This window comes from Microcebus murinus, chromosome 23, assembly GCF_040939455.1.
Source record: "Microcebus murinus isolate Inina chromosome 23, M.murinus_Inina_mat1.0, whole genome shotgun sequence".
Lineage (NCBI taxonomy): Eukaryota > Metazoa > Chordata > Mammalia > Primates > Cheirogaleidae > Microcebus > Microcebus murinus.
In genome coordinates this window covers 28373069-28399230 of record NC_134126.1, presented here as the reverse complement: position 1 = coordinate 28399230, position 26162 = coordinate 28373069, and the positions used below count along the sequence as shown (strand labels likewise).

General features: G+C 47.8%; 1 protein-coding gene across 1 annotated transcript in view; it reads left to right on the top strand.

Moving 5' to 3' along the window:
• Nucleotides 1-17200: 17200 nt before the first annotated feature.
• Nucleotides 17201-26162, top strand: part of SLC60A1 (solute carrier family 60 member 1) — a 30953-nt gene continuing 21991 nt past the window's right edge. Inside the window, exon 1 of the mRNA XM_012759902.3 lies at nt 17201-17486. Coding sequence (XP_012615356.1) covers nt 17257-17486 — 230 coding nt within the window. The 5' untranslated portion in view covers nt 17201-17256. The remainder of the gene's footprint in view (nt 17487-26162) is intronic.

Genomic DNA, 26162 nt, shown 5'->3' with positions numbered 1-26162 from the left:
AGAGAATGCAAGGGGAAAGAGGCAATCTCATGACACAACTCTAAACTGAGTGCCTATCTTTGTTGATATACATATATATATATATATATATATTTTTTTTTTTTTTTTTTTACCATGTGTCTTTTTAAACTGGAAGTAATGAAATTCCTCTTGTTTTAGTAACAGGCATTTGAGATAGTTACTTTTGACTTTAGTAGCTCCTAAGAGGTATCTTGAGGGGAGGAGTTTGGTTAGTTACTAATCCTGAAATGCAATTTCTTAGCAGTTGTTTCATGATGTTTAGCTCCTTTTTTTATATTATAGAAACGGCTGCTATTTTGTGGCATACTACAGAGCTTGTCTAGGAAGGACAGTTAGGGTTCTGGCTCTGAAATACACCCCTGCCCGTGATCTAGGGAGAAAGCATCCCAGAAACCATAGCGTAAAAAGAAAGATGAATCCTTTCTCCAAATATAAATAGTATGCTGGAATGCCTAAGAACAAGAATAAGTAACAAAGTCCCAAGAAAAGAAAAATGTAAACTTTTAGGTTGTTCAAAAAACTCTAAGAGGGTAAAGATTATTCTTTTCTACTACATAACAAAGAAGGAGGTCTTTTGCCTTTGAAAATGACATTTTATCTCCTCTCCCCACCCCCCACCCCTGACCCGGTCCTGTGCTATCCAGGGTGCTGGACTATTCCCACCAACTGGGTGGTGGGAAGATCTTTTAACCCAGTCCTTGACCTCTGTCTGGCCTAAGCCTATTCCGGTCATGTGCTCTTCCCCTATGGAAACTACCAGCTCTTACCCACACTGACCCTGCTTGAACAGTCAACAGCCCCTAAAACCAACCTGACAGTTCAGCCCATTTCTTTGTCCTTATTTCTATCTACAGTTGTATCAAAGGAACAGTGTAAGAGGAAGTAAACTACCTGAGACCTCATCTGAATTCCTAATGGTTTAGATGCTGTGAATACATCTAATGATCCCAAATGGGAGAAGTTAGGGCTGGATGTTTCTAAATTCACTTTAGGAAAAAAAATTTTTTTTTAATATATTGTAGCTTTGGTTATATAACATTTCTATGTCTAAGCCCACTTGTTTATCATTTTCAAGTGATTATTCATAATCATTTGAACTCTTCCTGAGTCATTAAATTCCACAGCCTGTTTCAAAATTCTTCTGCAAAAATTGGGAAGATATTTTAAATTCATAAAATAAAAATGTTATTATTAAACCACTATCCATATTATCGAAGATGGTAACTACATAGTAGCATCTTGTCTATCGATCTCTTACATGAAAGAATTGAGTCCTTCCATCTTAATAGTCTTAAAACACTTAAGCTGTTTTTCACACCCAGCAATTATTAAAAATGCATTTTTCATACAACTGGCAATTTTATCACCACTTCATGAACAAATCCAAATGCCAGAAGGTCAAGAAAGAGCAGGTGAGACCACCTTTACTAAGGCAAATCTGAGTTTTTATTTCCAGAGAATTGTACCTCTTCTTCTTTTAAGAATAGCCTGCAGAGTAGTCTGGTTGATGTTCATACTGTCACAGCTGCCTTGCTCAGTCATCTATCTTTTCTCTTCTATTAAAGCTGTAAAGATGGTCCTCGTTCATTCCTTTTTGTCCTATGAACCAGTCCCATTGTGGTTCAGAATGAGAAGTAAAAGGGTGGAAATAATTTATGTAGCTAGCTGAGCAACTGATTCCTTAGGGATTCACCCCTGACCTTTACAAGGGCTATATTTTCATAAATAAATTGGGACTCTTTTGTTCCATAAAGACAGCTAATCCAAACTTTAAAGACATTAGATGCTAGAATCACTTTACAGTTTTTTTGCTATAATGATTTAGATTGAATGTCATTGTACACTCAAGCTTACCAGGTAATTGAACAAATATGGGCTTTATTTGATGATACAGTCATGGCTCCTGAAATATCAATGACAGTGGTTTTGGAGTATAAAATAATGGTCATCAAATATGTAGTCATTATGAATAAGAGACACAAAAGCTATAAAATTTATTATTTTGAAATTAATGAGTTTGAAAAATGAATTATGTCCTTAAAAATTTACAATTACTTAATTATGACTCTTGGATTTTCCTTACAGAGAGTAAAAGTACTTTATTTAAAGTATAAGTTTTTAAATTTTCTTTCTTTTTTGGTGAGAGGAATAGCTATTTTAAAAATAATTATTTTATTTTTTCAATGAGATTTCTAGTTAGGGTTTTCTGGTAATCATGGCACATTTTCTCATGGTTTATTTGTACTTCATTTTTTTCTATATATTCATTATACGTATTTGTGAGGAATGGATTGTTCTCAATAAAATACATTTTTTTGTGGTTGGAAAAAAAACAGCTGGTGCAATGGAAAGTAAAGATGTAAATATGTTAGTTAAAGCAATAAAGGTAATCAACAGATTTATTTTTGTTTTATTTAGAGGAACGGAACAAAAACTGCTATATAATTACATGGAGAGTAGGGTGAGGGGAGGGAGGGTTGTTTGGATGATATATGTGAACTAAATCCTCATTTTCCATAGTTATAAATCAAAAGGGGATGTTTAAACTTGAAAAACCAAGGAACAGCAGCATTATTAGCATATTATTTAGAGATCTAGAAGTTTCTCCCAGAATAAAAGCAGTTCCCCTGGGGAGCCAGACTAGAGGTGGGAGGCATGCGTTTGGGGACTTATGGCTGTAGGCTCTTCTGTTCTAGTTTATTTTTAACCATGTGCATGAATTTCTTTGATATAAAAAATTCGAAGTACATCACAAGATAGATGAGAAGGTAGACGAGGAAAGCTTTCATGATCGTGGATGAGTTCTATGGGCCCCATGCAGACGAGACACGAGAGTTATGAAATACCTTGCAGGTAGGACTGAAAAACAACCCAGATAAATCATGAGGACATTGGAGATAAGGAAATTTTCGCAAGGAGACAGAAGGTATTTCTGGAAACTATAGACCAAGTCAGCTCAATATAGAATCCTGGCAAAATCCTCGCACAGATTATTAAACAGATGGCTTGGGAGTGCTTTGTGATTTATTTATTTATTTACTTATACTCTGCCTCATTCCAAAAAGAGAGATTTGCAGTATACAGAGATACAAACAACAGGACAAAAACATTCATTGAAATGTGAGGAAAGGATCTGAAAACATTAAACAGAGAGAGTTACTATATGACCCAGCAAACCACTCCTAGGTATATACCCAAAAGAACTGAAGCATGTTCACGTAAAACCTTGTACATGAATGTTTCTAGCAGCATAATTTATAATAGCCCAAAAGTGGAAACCCAAATGTCCACAGGCTGATGAGTAGATAAACAAAATGTGGTACATCCATACGATGGAACAGTACTCAGCCATAAAAACGAATAAAGTACTGATATGTACCACAACATGGATGAACCTTGAACACATTATGCTGGGCCAGATGTGGTGGCTCACATCTGTAATCCCAGCAGCTGGGCAGGCTGAAGCAGGAGGATAGCTTGAGGCCAGGAGTTCAAGACCAGCCTGGGCAAGGCAGAGAGATCTTGTCTCTACAAAAAAATAAAAAAAATTAGTTGGGCATGATGATGCATGTCTGTAGTCCTAACTACTTGGGAGGTTGAGGCAGGAGGATCGCTTGAACCCAGCAGTTCAAGGTTGCAGTGAGCTAAGATCAGGCCACTAATGAGTATGGGGTTTCTTTTTGGGGTGATGACAATGTTCTAGAATTAGGTAGTGGTGACGGTCACACAGTCTTGTAAAATATACTAAAAACCACTGGATTATAAACTTTAAAAGGGTGAATTTTATGGTATGTGAATGATCTCAATTAAAAAGCATTATTAGGGGAGAAAATGAGGAAAGGAGGATAAAGAAGAAAGGACAAAAATAAAGAAGAACCAAGTCAATACATAACACTTATACCATAAAATTCTATGTAGCAGATAAAGACGGACAATGACTTTGATCATGAGCTTTCCAGCAGCTACCATGTGCTTGGAAAATAGTGTTACTTAAGTGATTCCCAGCAGCTATGAGATAAACTCGAACAGGTTGCTGAAGAGGAGCACAAGCTTGCTTTGGTGCCGATGCCCAATAGAAATCTGTCCTGTGCATCTTCACAAAGGGGACCCACTGACAACAACGTCCCCCCATAACTCCAGTAACAAGAGCCACACAGTTATATCCTAGAGCCACTAGAATTAGACTTCAAGCCTAAGCATGATTCAATAAAGGCACTTTGATGAGGGGCTGCGACATGCAAACCATTCTCCCATGGTAAACTGTGGATTTTCCAGAGCAGTGAGTTCCAACCTCAGCTGCACATCAGAAAGCCCTAGGAACTTTTGCAAAACACCAACCAGAAGTTCTGACTTTTCTGTTTCCAGGTGATTATATTATATAGCCAAACCTGAGAACTATTGATTAAATAGATCAATTGCACATCTTTCATGAAATCCTCCATGAATACTATTTCTTGCCTCGCAGGTTTGTAAGTTCAAGGTTATAGTACTCAAACACATATTTATGCAGCTAACATTTTCTGAATGCCGGTTATTCTGCTGGGTAGGTACTGTGCCAGGTGCCCAAGAGGTAAGGATTAATGTGTGACCCAACCTCTATCCTCAAGGGGCTGACCCAGTGTCTACCGGGTTACAGGTGCCTCAGCTGGTGACGCCAAGGGGGGGGGGTGGTAAGTGAGGAGATGGTGGGAACACAGGCAGGCGCCTGCGGCAGCCCTGGGTGGGTGGCGAGCCCCAGCAGAATGAATAGCTCATCTGAACCCCGAAGGAAAGGTTAATCAGGAAAAAGTGGGGTGGGAGAACGGTGCGTTGTGCTCAATATTTTCCCCAATAATTAGGATGATTATTAGGATCCATCCCATGCAAACGTGAGGTGCCTTCCTTCCTTACTCCGGAGCAGCTGGAGACGTGGCCCCCGCTACACGGCTGGACTGGGATCCAAAGCACACGGGCAGGCAAGAGGAACCCAAACCCCAACGACAGGAGACTCCCGGGACGGGAAAGGCAATGAGGATGGGTGAGCGGCGCCATGCCGAGTGTTCTACTAGAAGCCCGGCGTGTGGTCTCCTTGAACCCTACATCAACATTTCACAGCTGAAGAAAATTAGGCTTATAAACATCCAGGTGGCTGCCTCGCCCCGGCATAGCCCAGTGTGCGGCCAGAACCCGAGTCCAAGCCTGTCTCACTCCCAGGTGCAGGCTCTTCCCGTTATTCCACGCATATCAAGTCCTGGACTTAGATGCAAAAACCCAACTGCTCACAGGCAAGACAGGAAGACGTGGTTCATTAGCACCGTCTTCCGTGGGGGGAAATGTTAATGGCTGTAAGTTCATGCACTAGTCGTAGGTGTGCGAGTTGGAGCTGAAGGTGAGAGGCAGACCTTCTCACGGGAAGGCTCCAGACTCTGGAGTCAGGAGACGCGGGCTCAGAACTCAGCTTTGCTACTTACCCTGCGTGGCTTTGGGCAAGGTCCTGGTCCCCGGTGTCCTTATCCATAAAAAAAGGGCTAAGAGTGCCTACCTCACGGGATCGTTGTGATGATTAAAGATTATGTGTGTGCATGGAACATTCTCCAGGATAGACCATAGGTTAGGCCACAAAACAAATCTCCATGAATATAAAAGAATCAAAATTATATCAAGTATCTTCTCAGACCATAATGGAATAAAACTAGAAATTAATAGCAAGAGGAACTCTGGAAACTATACCAATACATGGAAATTAAATAACGTGTTCCGGAATGACCACTGGGTCAATGAATATATTAAGAAGGAAATCAAAAAACTGCCTGAAACAAATGAAAATAAAAACACAATACACTGAAACCTACAGGATACAAAAAAGCAGCACTAAGAGGGAAGTTTATAGCAATAAACACCTATGTCAATAAAGTAGAAAGATTTCAAATAAGGAACCTGATGATATACCTCATGGAACTAGAAAAGCAAGAGCAAACCAAACTCGGAATTAATATGAGCAAAGAAATAATAAAGATCAAAGCAGAACCAAATTAAATAGAAAGTAATAAAGCCTGGCCGGCCGCAGTGGCTCATGCCTGTAATCCTAGCACTCTGGGAGGCCGAGGCGGGTGGATTGCTCGAGGTCAGGAGTTCGAAACCAGCCTGAGAGCGAGACCCCGTCTCTACTACAAATAGAAAGAAATTAATTGGCCAACTAGTATATATAGAAAAAATTAGCCAGGCATGGTGGTGCATGCCTGTAGTTCCAGCTACTCGGGAGTCTGAGGCAGGAGGATTGCTTGAGCCCAGGAGTTTGAGGTTGCTGTGAGCTAGCCTGATGCCACGGCACTCACTCTAGCCTGGGCAACAAAGCAAGACTCTGTCTCAAAAAACAAAAAGTAAAAAAGCCAAAAGATCAAAAAAATAAAATGTTGTTTTTTTAAAGCAAAGATAAACAAAACTGATAAATCATTAGCTAGACTAAGAAAAAAAAAAGAGAAGACCTAAATAAATAAAATGAGAAACCAGGCATGGTGGTGCACACCTGTAGTCCCAGCTACTCAATATATCGGCTGAGATGGAAAGATGGTTTGAGGCCAGGAGTTTGAGGTTGAAGTGCACGATAATCATGCCTGGAATAGCCATGGCCCTCCAGCCTGGGCAATGTAGTGAGACCCCATCTCTTAAAACAAAAGTCAAAAATGAAAAAGGAGATATTATAACTGATGCAACAAAAATGCAAAGGATCATTAGAGACCATTATGAACAACTATACACCAGCAAATTAGAAAACCTACAGGAAATGAATAAATTCCTAGACACATATAACCTACCAAGATTGAACCAAAAGAAATGGAAAATTTGAACAGATTAATAACAAGTGATAAAACTAAATGAGTAATAAGGAGTCTACCAGCAAAGAAAAGTCCAGAACCAGATGGCATCACTGCTGAATTCTACCAAACTTTTAAAGAACTAATTCTCAAACTATTCCAAAAAAATTGAAGAGGAAGGAATTCTTTTGAATGCATTCTATGAGGCCAGTATTACTCTGATATCAAAACCAGACAAGGACACAATATAAAAAGCCACAGGCCAATATCCTCAGTAAACACAGATGTAAAATCCTCAGCAAAATGCTAGCAAACCGAATCCAACAATCATACATCAAAAAGACAACACAACCATGATCATGTGTGATTTAACCCGGGAATGCAAGATGGGTCAACACACAAAAATCAATACATGCGATATATCATGTCAACAGAATGAAACATAAAAAAAACCATATGATCATGTCAATAGATGCAGAAAAAGAAGTTGATAAAAATTCAACATATTTTCATAATAAAAACTCTCAACAAATTAGGTGTAGAAGGAACATACCTCAACACAGTAGAGGCTATATATGAAAACCCACAGCTAGCATCATATGAATGGGGCAAAGCTGAAAGCCTTTCCTCTAAGAACTGGAACAAGACAAGGATGCCTGCTTTCACCACTCTTATACAACACAGTACTGGAAGCCTTAGCCAGAGCAATTAGGCAAGAGAAAGAAATAAAGGGCATCCAAATTGGAATAGAGGAGTCAAATTGTCCCTCTTTGCAGACAACATGATCTTATAAATATAAAAACCTAAAGATTGCACCAAAAAACTCTTAGAACTGATAATAAATTGAGTAAAGTAGCAGGATACAAAAATCAACATACAAAAATCAGTAGCATTTCTATCACGCAGTAATGAACTAGCTGAAAAAGAAATCAAGAAAGCAATCCCATTTATAGTAGCTACAAAGAAATCAAATACTGAGGAGGTGGCCAGGTATTAAATTTAACCAAGGAGGTAAAAGAACTCCACAGTGAAAACTATAAAATATTGATGAAAGAAATTGAAGAGGACACAAAAACATGGAACAACATTTCATGCTCATGAGTTAGAAGAGTTAATGTTAAAATGATCATACTACCAAAAGCAATCCACAATGCAATCCCTTTCAAAATACCAATGATAGTCTTCACAGAAACAGAAAAAAAAAAAAATCCTAAAATCTGTACAGAACCACAAAAGACCCTGAATAGCCAAAGCAATCCTGAGCAAAACAAAGCTGAGGCCGGGCGTGGTGGCTCATGCCTGTAATCCTAGCACTCTGGGAGACCGAAGTGAGAGGATTGCTCAAGGTCAGGAGTTCGAAACCAGCCTGAGTGAGAGCGAGACCCCGTCTCCACTAAAAATAGAAAGAAATTAATTGGCCAACTAAAAATATATATAGAAAAAAATCGCCAGGCATGGTGGCACATGCCTATAGTCCCAGCTACTCAAGAGGCTGAGGCAGAAGGATTGCTTGAGCCCAGGAGTTTGAGGTTGCTGTGAGCTAGGCTGAGACCATGGTACTCTAGCCTGGGCAACAGAGTGAGACTCTGTCTCAAAAAAAAGAACAAAGCTGGAGGCATCACACTACCTGATTTCAAACTATACTACAAAGCTATAGTAACCAAAGCAACATGGTTTTGGTGTAAAAACCGACACACAGACTCACTGGTCTACATTAGAACACAGAAGTAAACCCAGAATAGAGAACATGAAATAAATCCACATATTTATAGCCAACTGATTTTTGACAAAGGTGTCAAGAACATACACTGGGGAAAGGATAGTCTCTTCAATGAATGGTGCCAGGAGCCAGGAGTGGTGTCTCATGCCCATAATCCCTACACTTTGAGAGGTCAAGGTGGGAGGATTACTTAAGGCAGGAGTTTGAGACCAGCCTAAGCAACATAGTGGGATCCCCTCTTACAAAAAATAAAAATAAAAAAATTAGCTGGGCATGGTGGCATACACCTGTAGTCCTAGCTACTCAGGAGGCTAAGCCGGTAGGATCACTTGAGCCCAGGAGGTTGCAATGAGCTATAATGATGCCACTGCACTTTAGCCTGGGCAACAGAGTGAGAAATGCTTCAGGATATTTGTCTAGGCAAAGATTTTATGGGTAAGACTTCAAAAGCACAGGCAACAAAAACAAAAATGGACAGATGGGACTATACCAAACTAAAAACCTTCTGCACAGCAAAGAAAACAACCAACAGAGTGAAGAGACAACCTTAGAATGGGAGAAAATATTTGTAAGCTGCTCATCCAACAAGGAATTAATATCCATAGTATACTAAGAACTCAAACAACTTGACAACAAAAAACCCAAATAATCCCATTAAAAAGTGGGCAAAGAATCTACATAAATATTTCTCAAAAGGAGACATATAAATAGCCAAACAAGTATGCCAGGAGTTAGCTACTCTCCCAGCAAAACAAGTCCCAAAGCAGGATCATCACAAGGGATTTGGAAATAAAGAAAGAAATGATATAGATGGAGAAATGATTGAGATGGAGACAAAGTGCAGTTTAAATGATGGGGGATTTAGAGGATCTCCAGCATTCCCACGAACTGTGAGACCCCGAGTGAAGTCCCACATCAGTATTTATTGTTACAGCAAATAGTTGTCTTTTGTTGAAGTACTGCGTATACAGTTCATTTTTTGAGGTTTCCAGGGGAGCCTTACCTAATTCTGTCTACAAGAATAGATGGTTACACAATTTTTCTAAGATAAGCATGTTGAGCCCTAAGTTAGAAACAGACCTAGCTGAGCATACAAGTTAAAGATAAAATGTATAAAATGAGAACACTGAGGCTATGTACTACTCTAATCTAATTCTTCTAAACACAGAGACATGTAGTCAGGGGTGAAGCAGGAATAGCCTTGAAGTCTAGGACAGTTCCAGCTGCACGTTATCTGCTGGGCAGGCATTTTAATCAGCCTCTCTACCAAGGACCCAAACCAAGCTTCTGCCTTGCAAAAAAACTCAAGGAGATGGCCGGCAGCAAAGAAGAAACGTTGCTTTGCAAACGTCCTCTGACAATGCCCCCTTGTTGGAAGCAGCTTCTATTCCATGAACTAACATGTCCACAGATTCCTTCAAGGCAAAGCCCTGCAAAACCCCTGAAACTTCTCATGTCTCTTAGCCTATTTCCCAACACAAGTATATGAAAAATGTTCATCACTAATCATCAGGGAAATGCAAGTCAAAACCACAATGAGATATCTCTCATCCCAGTTGAAATGGTTATCATCAAAAAGACAAAAAATTATAAATGCTGGCAAGGATGCTAAGAAAAGAAACTTCTTATATACTATCAGTAGGAATGTAGATTAGTACAGCCATTTTGGAAAACAGTATGGAGGTTCCTCAAAAAACTAACAATAACAATAACTATATGATCCAGCAATCTCACTACTGGGTATTTATCCAAAGGAAAGGAAATCAGTGTTTCAAAGAAATATCTGCATTCCCATGTCTATTGCAGCACTACTCACAATAGCCAAAATATAAATTCAACCTAAATGTCTATCAACAGATGAATAGATAAATAAAATGTGGTTTATATACACAATAGAATACTATTCAGCCATGAAAAAGAATGAAATTCTGTCATTCACAGCAACATGGATAAGCCTGGAGGACATTATGTTACATGAAATAAGTCAGGTACAGAGAGATAAATAACACATGATCTCACTCATATGTGGGAACTAAAAAAAAAAAAATTGAGCTCATAGAAGTAGAGAGCAGAACTGTGGTCATTAGAAGGAGGCTTGGAAGGGCTGGGGGAGGGGAGAATAGGTAGAGGTTAATTAACATCTACAAAGTTACAGCTAATAGGAAGAATAAGTTATAGTATTCTATAGCATTGTAGGGTGAGTATGATTAACAATAATTTAGTATATGGTTTCAGAAAGCTAAAAGAGAGGATTTTGAATGTTCACAATAGAAATACATGATAAATGTTCAAGGTAATAGATATGCTATTACCCTGATTTGATCATTACACACTGTATACATGTATCAAAATATCACCCTGTGCCCCATAAATATGTACAATTTTTGTGTCAACTAAAGATAAAAGGATAATGGACGTGCAGACAAGGAGAAGGTATTTATATAATAATACAGGTAACTGACAAAGAACTCATATCCGGCATATATCAAGAACTCCTAAATAAATTTCAAAAAGATAGAAAACTCAATTTTAAAAGTAGGCATGAGACTTGAAGGGGCATTTCACAAAAGAGGATGTGCAAAGGGCCAGTAAGCCTCTGATGAGTTATTAAACTATATTTGTTGTGAGGGAAATATAAATTAAATCCACTAAGTTACTAGTGTACCCCTACAGGATGGTTAAAAATTTTTTTTTTCTTTTTTCTATTTTCTGGGATGGTTAAAATTAACATGACTGACAATGCTAAGTGTTGACAAGGCTGTGGAACTAGAACTCCAGTAGGAGTGTACACCGGTATAACCACTTTGGAAAACTGTTTGCGGCATGTACTAAACCCAAACATATCCATGACCTGGCAACTTCATTTCTGGACATACACTCAATAGAATGAGAGCTTCTGTCCATCCAAAGACAAGTACAGGAATGTTCAGAGCAGCTTTATCATAGCTCCAAACTGGAAACAATCTGAATGTCCATCAACAGTACACAGGATATATAAATTATGGCGTATCCACATGATAGAATACTACACTGCAATGAAAAAGAATAAACTACTGGTCTCATAGTATAATGCTGAGCCAGTACACCGCTGTTTCTTGTGTGGGTGCTGGAAATGTTCTGTATTTTGATCTTGATGGTGGTCAAATAGGTGTGTGCACATGTAAAAATTCATCGAGCATGTTATTTAGTTAAGACTTATGTACTTTAATATATTTTAAGTTTAACCTCAATCAAAAAAGTAAACTAAAAAGTACTGTAAGTCATGTGCTTGGCATACAGTAGGCACTCGATAAATAGTTGTCAGAATTTACAGAGTAGGGGAGGTAGCAAACCCATTGCACCGTGCACTACTCAGACCACTTGGGAGTCCTGGGTGCAGTGCTGGGAGCCATCGTTTTTAAGGGGGTCACTGACAATCAGAGCGTGGCATGATGACGAGGGAGTACATGGTGACTGAGGAGTAGCTGCAGGGAGTGGGGAGGATGATGCTGAGAACAATTTGGCGTAGGGAGAGCACAGAGTGTCTCCAAATACACACTCTCTCGGTAGAAGGGGAATGAGACTTTTTCTTTGCGGCTCTGCATCTGTGACTCTCAAACTGCAGCTGCATATGAACCCCCTGGGGAGCTTGTTAAAAGGCAGATTACTGAGCCTCACTCCGAGAATTTCTGATTCGGCTGGTCTGGGGCAAGACTGAGGATCTACATTTCTGACAAGTTCCCTGGACTTGCTGCTGCTGCTGATGGCCCAGGGACACTATTTGCTGGCCACTGTTCTAGTACACAAAACTGGAATGGCAGCTTGTGTTGTTAATATCAATAATGAGAATTTATTAGGAATCCGGTGTGCCAGTTTCCGTGACACATACTATTTACATTTTCTTACAGTAAGTGAGTTATTACTCTCCCTGTTTTAGAGAGGAAGAGACCGTGGCTCAGTTTCTCACGGGTGTCCCAGCCTGGGCACGCTGGGGCTGAGGCTGGGCTGCTACCTGCAGGGATGCTGTACGCGGAATTCCGTCTCTGAGTGGGAGGTTGCACTAGATAATTTCAGAGTCCTCCCAACTCTCAGTTAGGCTAGCTTCAACTAGCACTTTTAAGCACTAGCACACAGTAAGCACCAACTAAATGCCAGATACTATGCAACATCTTTCCAAGGTGTTTGTGGCCACTGGTCCAACTCTAAGACGCTTCTGGGTCATCTTGCTTCCTCTTGTCCCTCCTATCCTCCTTGGCACCTGCAGTCACCACTCCCCTTCCCCTCCAGGCAGGCTGAGCACTGAGTCCATCCGGATATTTAGTAAAGGAGGCTCTTTGTACACATATCCGCCCCTGCTGTTTGCATTCATGTGTGTTAAGGTAGCTGGGTCACCCAGGTACAGTCCTTGGCACTAAGCTATCTGCCACCCGCCACATGCCAACCCCAGAGAGAGCCTGCCAATCCACTCTCCACACCCTGGCCAGCAGGGCAATGGTGTGGAGGCTGAGAAGACAAAATCCAGAAGTTGGAGAGGAGCACCTTATTCCACAGAATGGCAAAACAACCTGCAGGATGTGCCCAATGATTTTGAATTGGCGACTTCCTTCTACTGCTCCTGCCCGGCCTCCTGAGAATCTGGGAAACAGAGACTCGAGGGCTCTGGGGACCGAGGGCAGACCAGAAGTCACTAAGAGGATCCTGCCAAGCATGAAATCAGGCCTGCATCCTGGTGCCCATCCTCTGGGCTAGCAATAATCAGGCCTTTTCCCTTTGTACATTTTTGTTCATACTGAAGGCTTTCAATTCTAACAGAAACGGTAACAAAAACAAAATGTACAACATGGGTTTATACGCTAAGGAATTTCCACAGCTGTGATGCATGCAAAAGGATGGTAGTAAAGATACCTAGCTCTTATTTCACTCAGTGTTATATTATCTTGTTTACCTTCTCCTGTGTATTTCCAGGATGTAAATTACCTACAGATGGTCCAAGATGTGCAGCTGATTTTTTGCTTCTCAACTTCCAGGCGTAAGAGCGGGAGTTCGGTGGAATGCAAACACTTCTCACCAAAGAGCCAGAAGTCTGGGCACCCATGATGAACCAACCCCACAGTCCTCACTTTGGAACAGCAGCAGGAAACAGATAATTAGCACTGGGATAGGCTGGGAGCCCCACAGAGGGAGGCTAGGAAGGTCAGAGAAAATTCTGGAGAGGTGATCTTGGAGGCAATGAATAGATTTCTTTCTCTAAGAGCTTGAGAACACTTCACTCCTACAGATCCTTTCTTCCAATCAATTTGATCTTTCCATATACTGGGTCTCAAACCACTTCCCATAGCTTAATGGGGATAATTCCCTTCCGGTTTATAAGGAGAGAAATCAGAAAGGAGTTAAGCAACCATCCAAGGTCTAATCTTTGAAAATTTAAGAATGACCACAAGGTGCCCCACCAGGAACAGACATTTGAATACTCAGCACATACGAAAGGTTGGACAGTCTCTGCCCGTGGGGAACCTGGTGTTGGGAGATAAGACGTGTAAACGTAAAACCAAAGTAACTGTAAAGGTGTCGTGCAAATAAATTTATCCAGGACTTGCTCTCGGCAAGGCATTCTGTGATGTGAGGCACATGGGTAGGGGTGGAGAGAGCCAGAACATAGGTGCAAATAGCCCCAGCCCTCAAGAACTCGTGGTTTAACTGGCTGTGCTGAGGGGTGGGGAGGTGGGAAGAGGAACCGTCTGTGGAATGTCATACCTGGCCCCGTGGAGACGGCGTGGGGGTACAGAAGTGGATCTGGGTCTTGCTGGAATTGAGGGCTGGATGGGATTTGCCTGGCAAAGATTCCTAGAGGAGGGGGGCAATGTGTGATGCTGGAAAATGGAAGACACAGAGAAAGAGCTGAGGAAAGAGTACGCAAAACCTTTTCACATGTGTACTCATCTTGCAGACCCAGCTCAGATTCTTGCATGAATCTTTGCCAGGCAGAATTAGACACCTCCTTCTCCAGGCTCTCATGCCACCTCTATTACAAAATGTACCTCGTTGCCATGTATAGCTGACCCTCTGGACCTGTAGGTTCTGCATCTGTGGATTCAACCAACCACAGATAAAAAAAATACTTGCAAAGAAAACTGCCTCTGTACTAAACATGCACAAACTTTTTTAAATCATTAGTCCCTAAATAACACAACGTAACAATTATTTATGTAGGGTTTACATTGTATTAGGTATTATAAATAATCTAGAGATAATTTAAAGTATGCAGGATGGGGCTGGGCATGATGGTTCATGCCTGTAATCCCAACACTTTGAGAAGTCAAAGGCAGGCAGATCGCTCAAGGCCAGGAGGTCGAGACTAGCCTGGGCAGCTTAGCAAGATCCCATCTCTAGAAAAAATAAAAATTAGCTCTGCGTGGTGGCTTGCATCTGTAGCCCCAGCTACTCAGGAGGCTGAGGCAGGAGCATTGCTTGAGCCTAGGCGTTCGAGGTTGCAATGAGCTATGATTGTGTCAATGCACTCCAGCCCTTGTAACAGAGCAAAAATTTATCTCTGAAAATAAATAAATCAATCAATATGAAGGAGGATGTGCATAGGTCAAATGCAAATACTATGCCATTTTATATCAGGGACTTGAGCATCTTTGGACTTTGATATTTGCAGGGGGTCCTGGAACCAATCCCGCGTGGATATGAAACACCATACTTGTTGCCTTACCTGCTCATCTCAACCCCAGGGCCTTATGGAGTCCCAGTACCTAGGAGGTCTTCGAATGTACAGAGGCCAAGTATGGTATTCATGGTGGAGTGTCCCACATTTTAAAGTAAGGAGTGCCTTACTTTTTAGTTTTACTATTTTATTTGAAGTATAACTTACAATAAACTGCACAGATCGTTAGGTATACAGTCCAATAAATTTTTACATACATTTACACCTGCGTAACCACCACCCAGATCAAGCTATAGAAGCTTCCAGCACCCAAGGCACTAGGCTGCCTCCCTGTACCAGAGTCACTGTCACTGTGGCTAGAGGAACTGAGTCAGTAGGGTTAGGTGGCTGGGGAACACCATCTAGGGGAGTGTGGAAAGAATTTCAGGGCTTTGGGCTGGAGAAGCGAAATCACTGGGGCAAGGTCATTATTGTGTGTGCGAAGGACTAATGTGTACAGAGCAATTAGACTTCCCTCTGTGGGGCTGTGGGGAGCAGCCACAGGGAGGGGCATTTCAGTTGAGCACAAGAACCCTCCTGCAACCAGAGCTCACCCGCATGGCAAGCAGCACCCCAAGAAAGGATAAGTAAGGTCCCCATCAGTAAAGGTGTCAGTCCAGGACAGGGTTGGCAGGCATTTAACAGCAATTATGCGGTGGCGATAGAGGACTCAGTTGGAGGTTATGCCTTCCAGCTCTGAGCTTCTGTGGTGCTGGAGTTCTGTGACAGTGGCAGAGAGGACTCCCTTTTCTGGTGCTCACAGTCTATAGGGATGGGTGGAGCAGATGTCCGGGTGCTCCTGTGAGATGGGACCAGCGCTCGCAGGAGAAGTTGGTTGACCCTGCCTCATGCCAGGTTGTCTTGGGGCCACCCCCTCATGCACCTGCTCAGTCCTTTCAGCCCTCGTCCCCCCCAGCAGGCAGGTGGGCATAATGTCATGGCTCCTGCTACTACTACCACACCTGGGCACAGGTGAGACACTGTAGGGTTTTGCTGCTATTTGCCTCCGGGAACCAGTGACCTGGCTCCCTCAAAAACAGGATCACACTGAACCCACCAGCCTGTGACCACCTGATGAAGGGACAGGCTGGGTCAGCTGCCGCTCCTTGAAGGACAACACCTGGTCTGGAGGCTAAACATCCCCCCACCCTGGCCCAGGCTTTACCCATGGAAGGAGAATTTTCCCTAGAACACATGATTTATTTATTCTAGAGGATTATTTCAGAGTTCTTCCCTGGGGTTCTTCTAGGACACCACCCTTCCCTCCCCACCCCCTCCCCTCCTCCAGCTTGTTAGAAGGAGAGAGATGGAGTCTGCGGGCGAGGACACCCTGCCCCTTCCCGCATCTGGCCAGGGCGCAGACCAGATGGGCCGCGAGGGCCGGCTCTCGGGCCCTTCCAGAGAGCTCAGCGGGAAGAGGATGGCAAGTTTTTAGGGCCTTCCTCCTAAAGGGCAACGTGCTTGACCTCTTCAGGTTCTACTGAGAATCATGAATTCGCTCCCAAGAAAAAACGTATAAGGCGGGGCGCCGTCAGACCCCCGGAGTCCATCTGGGAAGCCCCTAGGATTAAGGGGTTGGGGGTCCGGGCTTCGGGCACCGCCGAAGTCCAGGCGCGGGGAGGGCCCGCAGCCCCTCTCCGCAGATGCAGGGCGCGTGGGGCTCTCGGCGTGCCGGGCTCTAAAATGGGCGTCCGGGGCTGCGCGGCGAGCCCGTGGGAGGCCGGCGGGCGGGGCGGGCTGCGGCGCGGCTGGTCTCCCGCAGCCGGGGGAGGCGAGCATGTGTGCTCGGGGAGCCGCGGGAGGCCGGCGCCCGGCAGCGCTCGGGAAGGCGCGGGAGCCCACGCGCTGCCCCCGGCCGCACAGGCGCCCCCGCCGCTCCGCGGGCCCGGGGCGGGGCCCCTCGCCGGGGCGGCCCCTCCCCGCCCCTCCCTCCCGGCCGCCGGCCTCCCCAGCCCGGCCGGCCCTCCCGCGGGCGGCGCGGCACTCGGGCACCGGGCTCGCTCGGAGCCGCAGCCGCGAGCCCGCCAGCCGGGGCCATGGGCTGCGACGGCCGCGTGTCGGGGCTGCTCCGCCGCAACCTGCAGCCCACGCTCACCTACTGGAGCGTCTTCTTCAGCTTCGGCCTGTGCATCGCCTTCCTGGGGCCCACGCTGCTGGACCTGCGCTGCCAGACGCACAGCTCGCTGCCCCAGATCTCCTGGGTCTTCTTCTCGCAGCAGCTCTGCCTCCTGCTGGGCAGCGCCCTCGGGGGCGTCTTCAAGAGGACGTGAGTGCGGCGCCCGCGCGCCCCGCAGACCCTTCCCCCCGCCCCGCCCGGTCCCGCCCGGCCGCGCGGCTGCCGTCGCCCCGGTCTCCTGGCCCGCGCGACCACCCCCGCCAGCCCCGCCGGCCGCACCCCGCCTCGGCGCCGCGGTTGCCTCCCTCCCCCACCCCGGTCTCCCCGGGGGGAAAAACTCTCCCCAGAGACTGAAGGTGACTTCTGGATTATTTATTTGTCTTCACTCACACGCGCGGGAGGGTGAAACCAGTTGCCACCCCTTCCCCCACCTGCCGCCCCGCGGGGAGCGGAGGGGGCGCCCGAGTTTGCAGGGCTGGGCAGGGCGGGCGCTGGCACGGCTCTCTGGGGCTCGTCGGCGGCCCCGCTGCCTGCCGCGCCGGCGGGGGCGGAACTGAAAGTGCGGTGGAAGGACAGTGGGAGGCCAGCTCAGTGGCAGCGCTGGGTGTCAGAGCTCGCCTGCGGCTTGACTGAGCACCCGGGGCCGGCTCCGCTCACAGCTGACACAGGCTGTCCCTTCCCCACGTCCAGCGATGGGGCTAGTGGGTCCTGCGTGGTCCTGCTCCTGAGGGAGCCAGGACGCAGGTCCTGCATTGGCCCCTAGAGGTGACACTCCATCCCTGGTGCCAGGGTTCCCCTCTGTTCCGCGCCGCCTCCGCATGCCACTACTCCCTTGGCCTCTGCCCCAGGACAGCGCTCCGGTCTCTCCCTGGCATGTCCCCTTTGGATACCCTTGCAGAGCCTCATTCTCCTGGCTCAAATTGGACAGGGCCACCTCCGCAGGGCCCTTGCGTAAAAGCAGCAGGATTCACTCCCTTGGTGCAGCTGGGAAAACAGACACCCAGAATAGAATAGGGAACAGAGGACTTGCAAGCCAGCGGCTGCTGCGTGATTTCCCTGGTCCCAGCTTCTGGCTGAGTGGTCTTCTGAATTGCACGGACTCAAGCAACCAGCTAGCCTGGGGACAGAAATCACAGTTGGACTATCGCAGAGAAACCTCTGGAGGGACCATTCTGCCCCAAGGGCTCTTGCCCTTTGCTCAGTCCTCAAAGTGTCCATGGCCGTGGGTGTTCCTGTGCGCCTCACACCAGCAATGGAGAGAAGCGCAGGTGTCAGTACAGATGGAACTGAGTTTAAGACATGAGCCTTGGGGTGCGATGGTCCCCACTTCCCCCAACTCCTCTTGTAAACTGAAGACTTCTCGCCTGAAGAAGCAAGCGCCCTTGTGTGTTACCAGCGTTCTTGTGGGTTTGGTATAGGATTGGATGTGCAGGAGATTCAGAAAATCTTAAGGAAGAGCTCAAGATCCATTCTGCCTAGAGGCTTAATTAGAAATGAAGATAAAGTATCTTCAAATATCAGAGTTGTTTTGTTTTTTTTCTTGAGCATTTTAGCTGACAAAGACTCCCTTACCTGGAACTTTTAAGAGCATGTGTAGTGCAAAGACCAGGAAAGGGAGTAAGGGTAATTCTAAATGACAGGTTGGCAGGCCGGGCTTTGTGAAACCAGCAGAGATACACACCCAACTGGGCCATCTCTTCCTGGACAGCCTCGTGCCTTCTTCGGGGCTCCTTAATCTACAGGCGGCTCTGGTGGAGCCAGTCCTACAGCAGGACACGGCGTCACAGAAAAGAAAAATTGATAATGACAACAGTCACAACTAACTGCATTTTGCACTTGCTTTGTGCCAGGCACTGTTGATTGCACTTTACCTGCATCGCCCCGTTCAATCTCCGCAAAACCCCTGGGAAGTAGTACTAGTACCTCTGTTTTATGCATAAGGAAGTTGGGGCACAGAAAGATTAAGAAACTTGGCCCATATCATGCAGTTGTTACGAAGAGACCTAGCCAGGATTTGGACCCAGGCATTTGTCTCTAGAACCAGATTCTTTGGCAGCGCCTCTTGCTTTGTGAGCATTCGGCTTCAGCTCTGCAGATCAGGGCTATGGATGTGTATCCCTGTAGATACTCATGGGCTGAGTATTCCTGAGCTCTCACGACTCCTGGGAAGGCAGAGGCGGGCCTCTGGGGCTTCCTGCTGGGATCTTTGGGGGGGGGGGATAGGTCCCATCAGTGGTTTAGCTTTAAATTTTTTTTTTTTTTTTTTTGAGACAGAGTCTCGCTTTGTTGCCCAGGCTAGAGTGAGTGCCGTGGCGTCAGCCTAGCTCATGGCAACCTCAAACTCCTGGGCTCGAGTGATCCTTCTGCCTCAGCCTCCCGGGTAGCTGGGACTACAGGCATGCGCCACCATGCCCGGCTAATTTTTTATATATATATCAGTTGGCCAATTAATTTCTTTCTATTTATAGTAGAGACGGGGTCTCGCTCTTGCTCAGGCTGGTTTTGAACTCCTGACCTTGAGCAATCCGCCCGCCTCGGCCTCCCAAGAGCTAGGATTACAGGCGTGAGCCACAGCGCCCGGCCTAGCTTTAAATTTTGAACCTCAGTCCTGCCCCTTCCAAGATGAAATGTCAAAAAGAACCCATTTCCTTTGATTAAGAGCAAAGCAGGGCTAGGTGAGGTGGCTCATGCCTGTAATCCTAGCACTCTGGAAGGCCGAGGCAGGAAGATCCTTTGAGCTCAGAAGTTTGAGACCAGCCGGAGCAAGGGTGAGACCTATCTCTGCTAAAAATAGAAAGAAATTAACTGGCCAACTAAAATATATATATATAGAGAGAGAGAGATTGAGAAATAAGCTGGGCAAAGTGGCGCATGCCTGTAGTCCCAGCTACTCGGGAGGCTGAGGCAGGAGGATCTCTTGAGCTCAGGAGTTTGAGGTTGCTGTGAGCTAGGCTGACACCACGGCACTCACTCTAGCCTGGGCAACAGAGTGAGACTGTGTCTCAAAAAAAGAAAAGAGCAAAGCAGACTTCCAGTGGGAATGGAGGGATGCCCCAGGAGTGACCTTGGGCATAGGTGATAGTCTGCCACCACCTAGCTAGCTCTGGGCAGCTCTCATCACAGTTCCCCAAACAAACAGAACTTCCAGCAGCCCAGAAACCAGCCTCTAAAGCTTGATTCCACCCTGTCTGGGTTAAAATGCTAATACCCTTGCAAGTAAGTGCTTTTCAGCTTAAGTGATTACCAGCTAGCGCAGCTCTAGTGCTTGTGAGTGGGGGATTGGTTTAACAAATCTGCGAAAGCCAGCTGTTGCGGGGGTTGGGGGAGAGTGAGGGATGGCACGTGGGAGAAGGAGCGTCCAGGCAGCGCCTTTCTCTAGGGCTCCTACTCAGGTCCCGCCTAGGCTGGGGCCCGGGCTGAACAGGGCTTCTGGACGCCTCCAGAGGGACATGCATTGAAAGGACCGTACATGGAGAGCCTTGAAAGCTGGGGTGGGTGCAGGGGGGGACCGGAGCCTCTGCTCAGGGCAGCACAGCCTGCGTGCACACCCCTGCTCGCTCTCTCTCTGCCTCTGAGACTTTTGGCATAGACAGAGATCTCGAAGGAGGCCGACACATGCAGGCAAAAGGGGGAAGAATCTAGACTACACCTTCCTTAGGAAAGTCTTGCTTACCACAAAGGAGGAAATCTTTCAGAGAAGCAAAAAACAAAAGGCTACCTGGTTGGCAGGGCTTTTGTCAGATAGGAAAGGCGAGGGGGTATTTAGATGAAAGATTAGGTTTTCTTCCTGATTTCTCAGGGACCTGTCTAACCAGGCCAGGTAGGTGGGACACCCCTTTATCTCAGAGGCATCGGGGTAGTTAAATGACTTCCAGAGCTTCCTCTGCCTTTTCCCATTCTCACCTTGTCCTCTCCCCTGCCTGCACGCTCTTAACCGAAGACTTGTTGAGTTCTTCCTCTGTGCCCTCTTCACTCTCTCCTTTTCTAACTCCCCCCCAACTAAATTTCTTCTAGTCTGCAAGCCTTGCCCTGCCCAAGACCCAGCTATGACACCATCCTGCCCATTGCATCAAGCCCCATCTTCCACGCACCGGTTACGCAGGCCACCCTCAGACCTGGTGGCCCTCTGAAGTCCCTGGAACACAACCCAAGCCAGGTCCTCCCTCGGAGCTGGGCTCTGGTCGGTCTCCCATCCAGAAAGCCTCTGCCTCTCTCTCCAGCACCTTGTCTGCTTTTCAGCACGCAACAAACCTGTGCCAAGAGCCACAGGGAGTCCAGCACCAGACATGGTTCTTGTTTTAAAAACCTGTCTCAACACCGGGCTATCATACAACCCCAACTCCTAGGTATATGCCCCAGAGAACTGAAAACAGATGTCCACACTAAAACTCGTGCACAGATGTTCATAGTAGCGTTATTCATAATGGTCAAAAAGTGGAAACAAATCAAATGCCCATCGACAGACGGATGGCAAAACAAAAATGTGGTATATTTAGCTGGATGCAGTGGTACATGCCTGTAGTCCCAGCTACCAGGGAGGCTGAGGAGGGAGGATCACTTGAGCCCGGGAGTTTGAGACCAGCCTGGGCAACAGAGCGAGACCCCCGTAGCAAACAGAACAGAAAAATGCGGTATATCCATACAGCAGACTATCCCTCAGCCATAAAAAGGAATGAGCTGTTGACACATGCCAGTAATGCAACATGATGGACCTTGGAAACATCATGCTAAGTGAAAGAAGCCAGACACAGAAGCCCCTATCTTGTGTGATTCCATTTATAAAAAAGTCTAGAATAGAGAAATCTATAGATACAGAAAGTAGATTAGTAATTGCCTGGGGCTGAGGGTGGGGTGTAGGGAGGAATAGGAATTGACTACTAATGACTGATATAGGATTGCTTTTTAGGGTGATAGAAATGTTCCAAACGTAGATTGTGGTGATTTCACAACTCCAATATACTAAAAACCCTTGAACTGTACACTTAAATATGTGAATTTCATGGGTTTTAAATTATATATCAATTTTTTAAGTTAAAAAAGTTCTCAAAACTCATCCCACCCTTTAGTTCACTCAACAATTCTCTCTTAAGTCAGACGCTGTCTTGGGGAGGAACGTGACGGGCAAGGTAAGGACCCTGCTGTCATGGCACCTGCGTCCCGGAGGAGGATTTTAGATGGTGACATGAAGGACATGAAGCAGGGTAGGGTGGAGAGTGGCAGGGTTGGGGGCCACTTTAGTGCTCAGGGGAGGCCTCTCTGGGAAGGTGGCGTGAGAGCTGAGGCTTGCATGGCAGGAGAGAGCCAGGCGTGCACCGTGGGAAGAGGTACTCCAGCTGGACAGACTTCAAGTTCCGGCTCAGCCCCCATCTCAGGAGCACCCCCCACATCGCCAGCACCCCAGGGGGCCCCAGGGGTGCTGTCACGTGCAGGGTGCAGCTCCCAACCCCAGAGTCTGACAGCACAGTCCTGCCTTGGGTTGGGGTCTCCCAAATGACAGATCTGTGTGGCCCTCCTGCTGGGTCTCCAGGGGGGAGACCCTGGACAACTGGGGTGTGAGCGTGAGGGCCGGGGTGACGGAGTTAGAGGGGCGCCTCCTCTCCCCTGGCCCCTTCCTCAGTCTGGGCTGCCCCTGCATCAGCCTGGCTCGAGATCAGCAGCAGCCCGACCTAGCTCCCAGGGGTGCCTGGTCTCCTGGTTTCTTGTCCTGGGTCCCCACACCATCTCACTCTGCGCTGCCTGCCCGCTTCGGGGTGGGTAGGGCTGGCACGCCTCTGTGTGTGATTCTTCGCAGTTCTGCTCTCTGCGTCTCTGCCCCCGTCCTTCAGGGAAGGAGCTCAGGGAGGCTGGGCAGGGGTGGAGGGCAGGAACAGGCCGCCTGGCACCTTGCCGCTCAGGCCCTTCCCCTGCTATGGAGCCAGGCAGTCCCTGCTCTGTTCACAGAACCGGGAGGGCGAGAGCAGGTGCCCAGGGCAGGGCCGGGTCAAGGTGATCCCGTGCTCCCTCGGGGTAAGGCAGAGCACTGGGGCTGAGAGGGTTCAGCAGCCTGGTCAAGGTCACCCAGCAGACGGGGCTGGGCAGGCAGCTCCAGCACCGCAGCCAGGCTGGGGACAGGGGACCCTGGCTCCCTCCTCTTCCTTCCCGCTTTGCACCTTCTATGTGGAGCCATTAATAAGTAACTTGGTCATTTCTCAGCTTCCTGCAGCAGGTTTCCTACACTGTCTGGGCTATTTCCTGGGTCTCGCTGGGCCATGAGGGAGTGAGGCTCCCTCACTCCCTGAATTAACCTGTGAACCGAGGACAAGAGGAGAGAGGATTGATGACACTCTGCTGGCCTTCGCCTGGACTGGGAGACACTGGACCCTGGCTCGGTCCTACTCCTCTCTCTTCCCCTGTCTGAGCCTCAGTTTCCTGATTTGTAAAATGAAGGGCAGGACTCAAGTCCTTGCTGCCATGCTAGCTGGGACGCTGCGGTGTGACGCCTCCCTTCGACAGCTCCTGGGCCAGCCAGGGTCCCCCCAGAGGGTGTCGCAGCAGGAGTGGAAGCAGGCGCGGGGGAGCTCCGGAGCCGGCACTGAGCTCTGCGCTCTTTCTGCTGAGCACGGTTCTCTGGGTCCAGTGATGCTCTTTGGGGGAGCCGGGGCCACAGGGTAGGCACCTGGCAGGGGCCGCAGGGGCCGTGGGAAAGCCCAGTGAGTGAGCAAAGGAGGACCAATGTCACACCACACCGCCTCCCGGCAGCCTCGGCCTCACACAGAGCTTGCCGTCCCCATTTTATAGCAGAGGAAACTGAGGCTCAGAGGGGCTGAGTGTAAGTGGCTTGCCCCAAGCCACGCTGCTGGGAAATGGCCAAAGTGGTCTAGAACCCAGTCATCTGATGACAGATCCCACTACATCCTCGATGCCAAAACTATTTTGACATAATGATTCCATAATTTTCAATTACCCACCTTCCAGAAGGGCTCGTTGACCAGGCCATTTAGAACAGGCAATAAATGTCTTTCAGCCTGGCTCTGGGTTATAGCTGGGACTTTTTTTTTTTTTTTATTTCTTGGCAACAACATACCATTCTAAAGAAATTTGTTCAGGCCGATGTTTGGAATGTCCCGGCACAGCCCCTCGGAAGCACTTGGGGAGGGTGGCCAGCCTGGGGTCCAAAAGCAAGGTTCCCTGTGGCACAGATGTCCCCATTTACGGGGACAGGTCATCTCCCTTTCCCTGGCCCCCTGGCCCCCTGGCCCGATGGGGGCTCAGCCCTCCCGCCCCAGCTGCTGCGAGCTGTCAAGCTCGAGTCCCAGAATTCACACCCGGGCTCTGGCGGGAGACGTGGGGAGATTTCCCAGGCCTGGTTCCCTCCGGCCTCCCTCTGCTGTTTGTTCGCTCTTTACCCCTCCCTCCGGCCTGTCACTGGGCCTGGGGCAAAAAATGTCCCCATGGGGCATCTAGTGTCCTTCTCAACAATGACAAGGTGAGAGGAGACCAAGGGCCACCCGTGGGGTCGAGGGACAGGGCAGCCCCTGTGCTGCCAGCCCTTCCCCTTCCCCTGTGTCCCCTGCTGTTTACTGGGCATCTTCCCGGCAGCCTCCGCCACCCCCACCGGATACTCTAGGGAAACTCCCACGTCGGCTCCCCAGCTATCCCTTCCTCCGGGCTCGTGTGGGGCGGCCAGACAGGCCTTCACCAAGCATTGCACCCTGCCCCTGGCGACATCCAGGATCGGGCACCTTCTCGGGGCCAGGCGCGGGGCCGGGCACAGGGCCCGCATGGAACCGGCTGTGGCACGTGCCTTGGGAGGCTGGTGACAAAGCCGGCGGTTAGGACAGCGAGCATTTGGATCCCTGCTAACAGCCGCAGAGGGACCGTCGAGGCACATGTTCTAGGGACTAAGCTGCTCTTCGTTGTTTCCTATTCCTGCAACTCCAGGCTCTGCGGGGTCTGGCCCCGTGTTCCCAGCTGGTGCTCCCCTCTCCAGCCGGGCTGGGTCTGCGGCCCCGCACCAACCACACGTGTGAACATGCATGTGCGTACGCTCCTCCGTGGAAAAGCGTGGCACAGGGAGCGTAACGGCAGGAGAGCTGAGTTGCAGTCCAGGCTCCGTCCGCGACCGTCTTAGCCTTTCTCAGCCTGGGTTTACTCCCGGGGCAGATGGGCACAGTGACAAAGCCCACCTCACAGCCTTGTCACGTGCAGCCGGTGTCCGTGCACTGTAAACACATGTCAGCGGCCACCATGTGAACCGCGGCGCAGTGATTAGCATCATTTCCTTTCCCACAGCTCCTTCCTATCTCGGCCTCCTGGTGCCCGGTCCCATTCCCCCAGGACTTTGCCTCGCGGCTGCTGACTGAGCCACTTCCATCAGCTTTTTAAAGGCAGTCACGATAATGAGTTAATTCTTCAAGAGCGTATCTGCAGTTGTGTTTCCGGGGTGTCCCTGCCTTGCTGCAGAGTGGCGAGTGGGGCAGTGGGCATGTCAGTCCTGGTCCCGAGGCCGACGGGGATATTTGCAGTGTGCACATAGGGGCCCTCTGGCTGTCCCTGAAGCCAGCCACCCAGGAGCCTGCCTGCCTGCCTGGTCTGTCTTGTCCAGGGAAAGGAAGGGGAAAAGGGAACTGTGATGAGAGATCTGACGTTTTCATCGACCTGCAGTGTGTCGGCGTCACTCTGTGCTGGGCACTAGGCGGGAGGGGCCGCACAGCAGGACACAGCGGCACAGGGGGGCACAGTGAGCCCCACGGGGTGGGGGCGGGGGTGCAGCAGGGCCTGGGCTCTCGGTGCTGGGGACCCTCGGCGAGCCAGGGGAGTCCGGAGGGAGCTGAGCAGCCCTCCCCA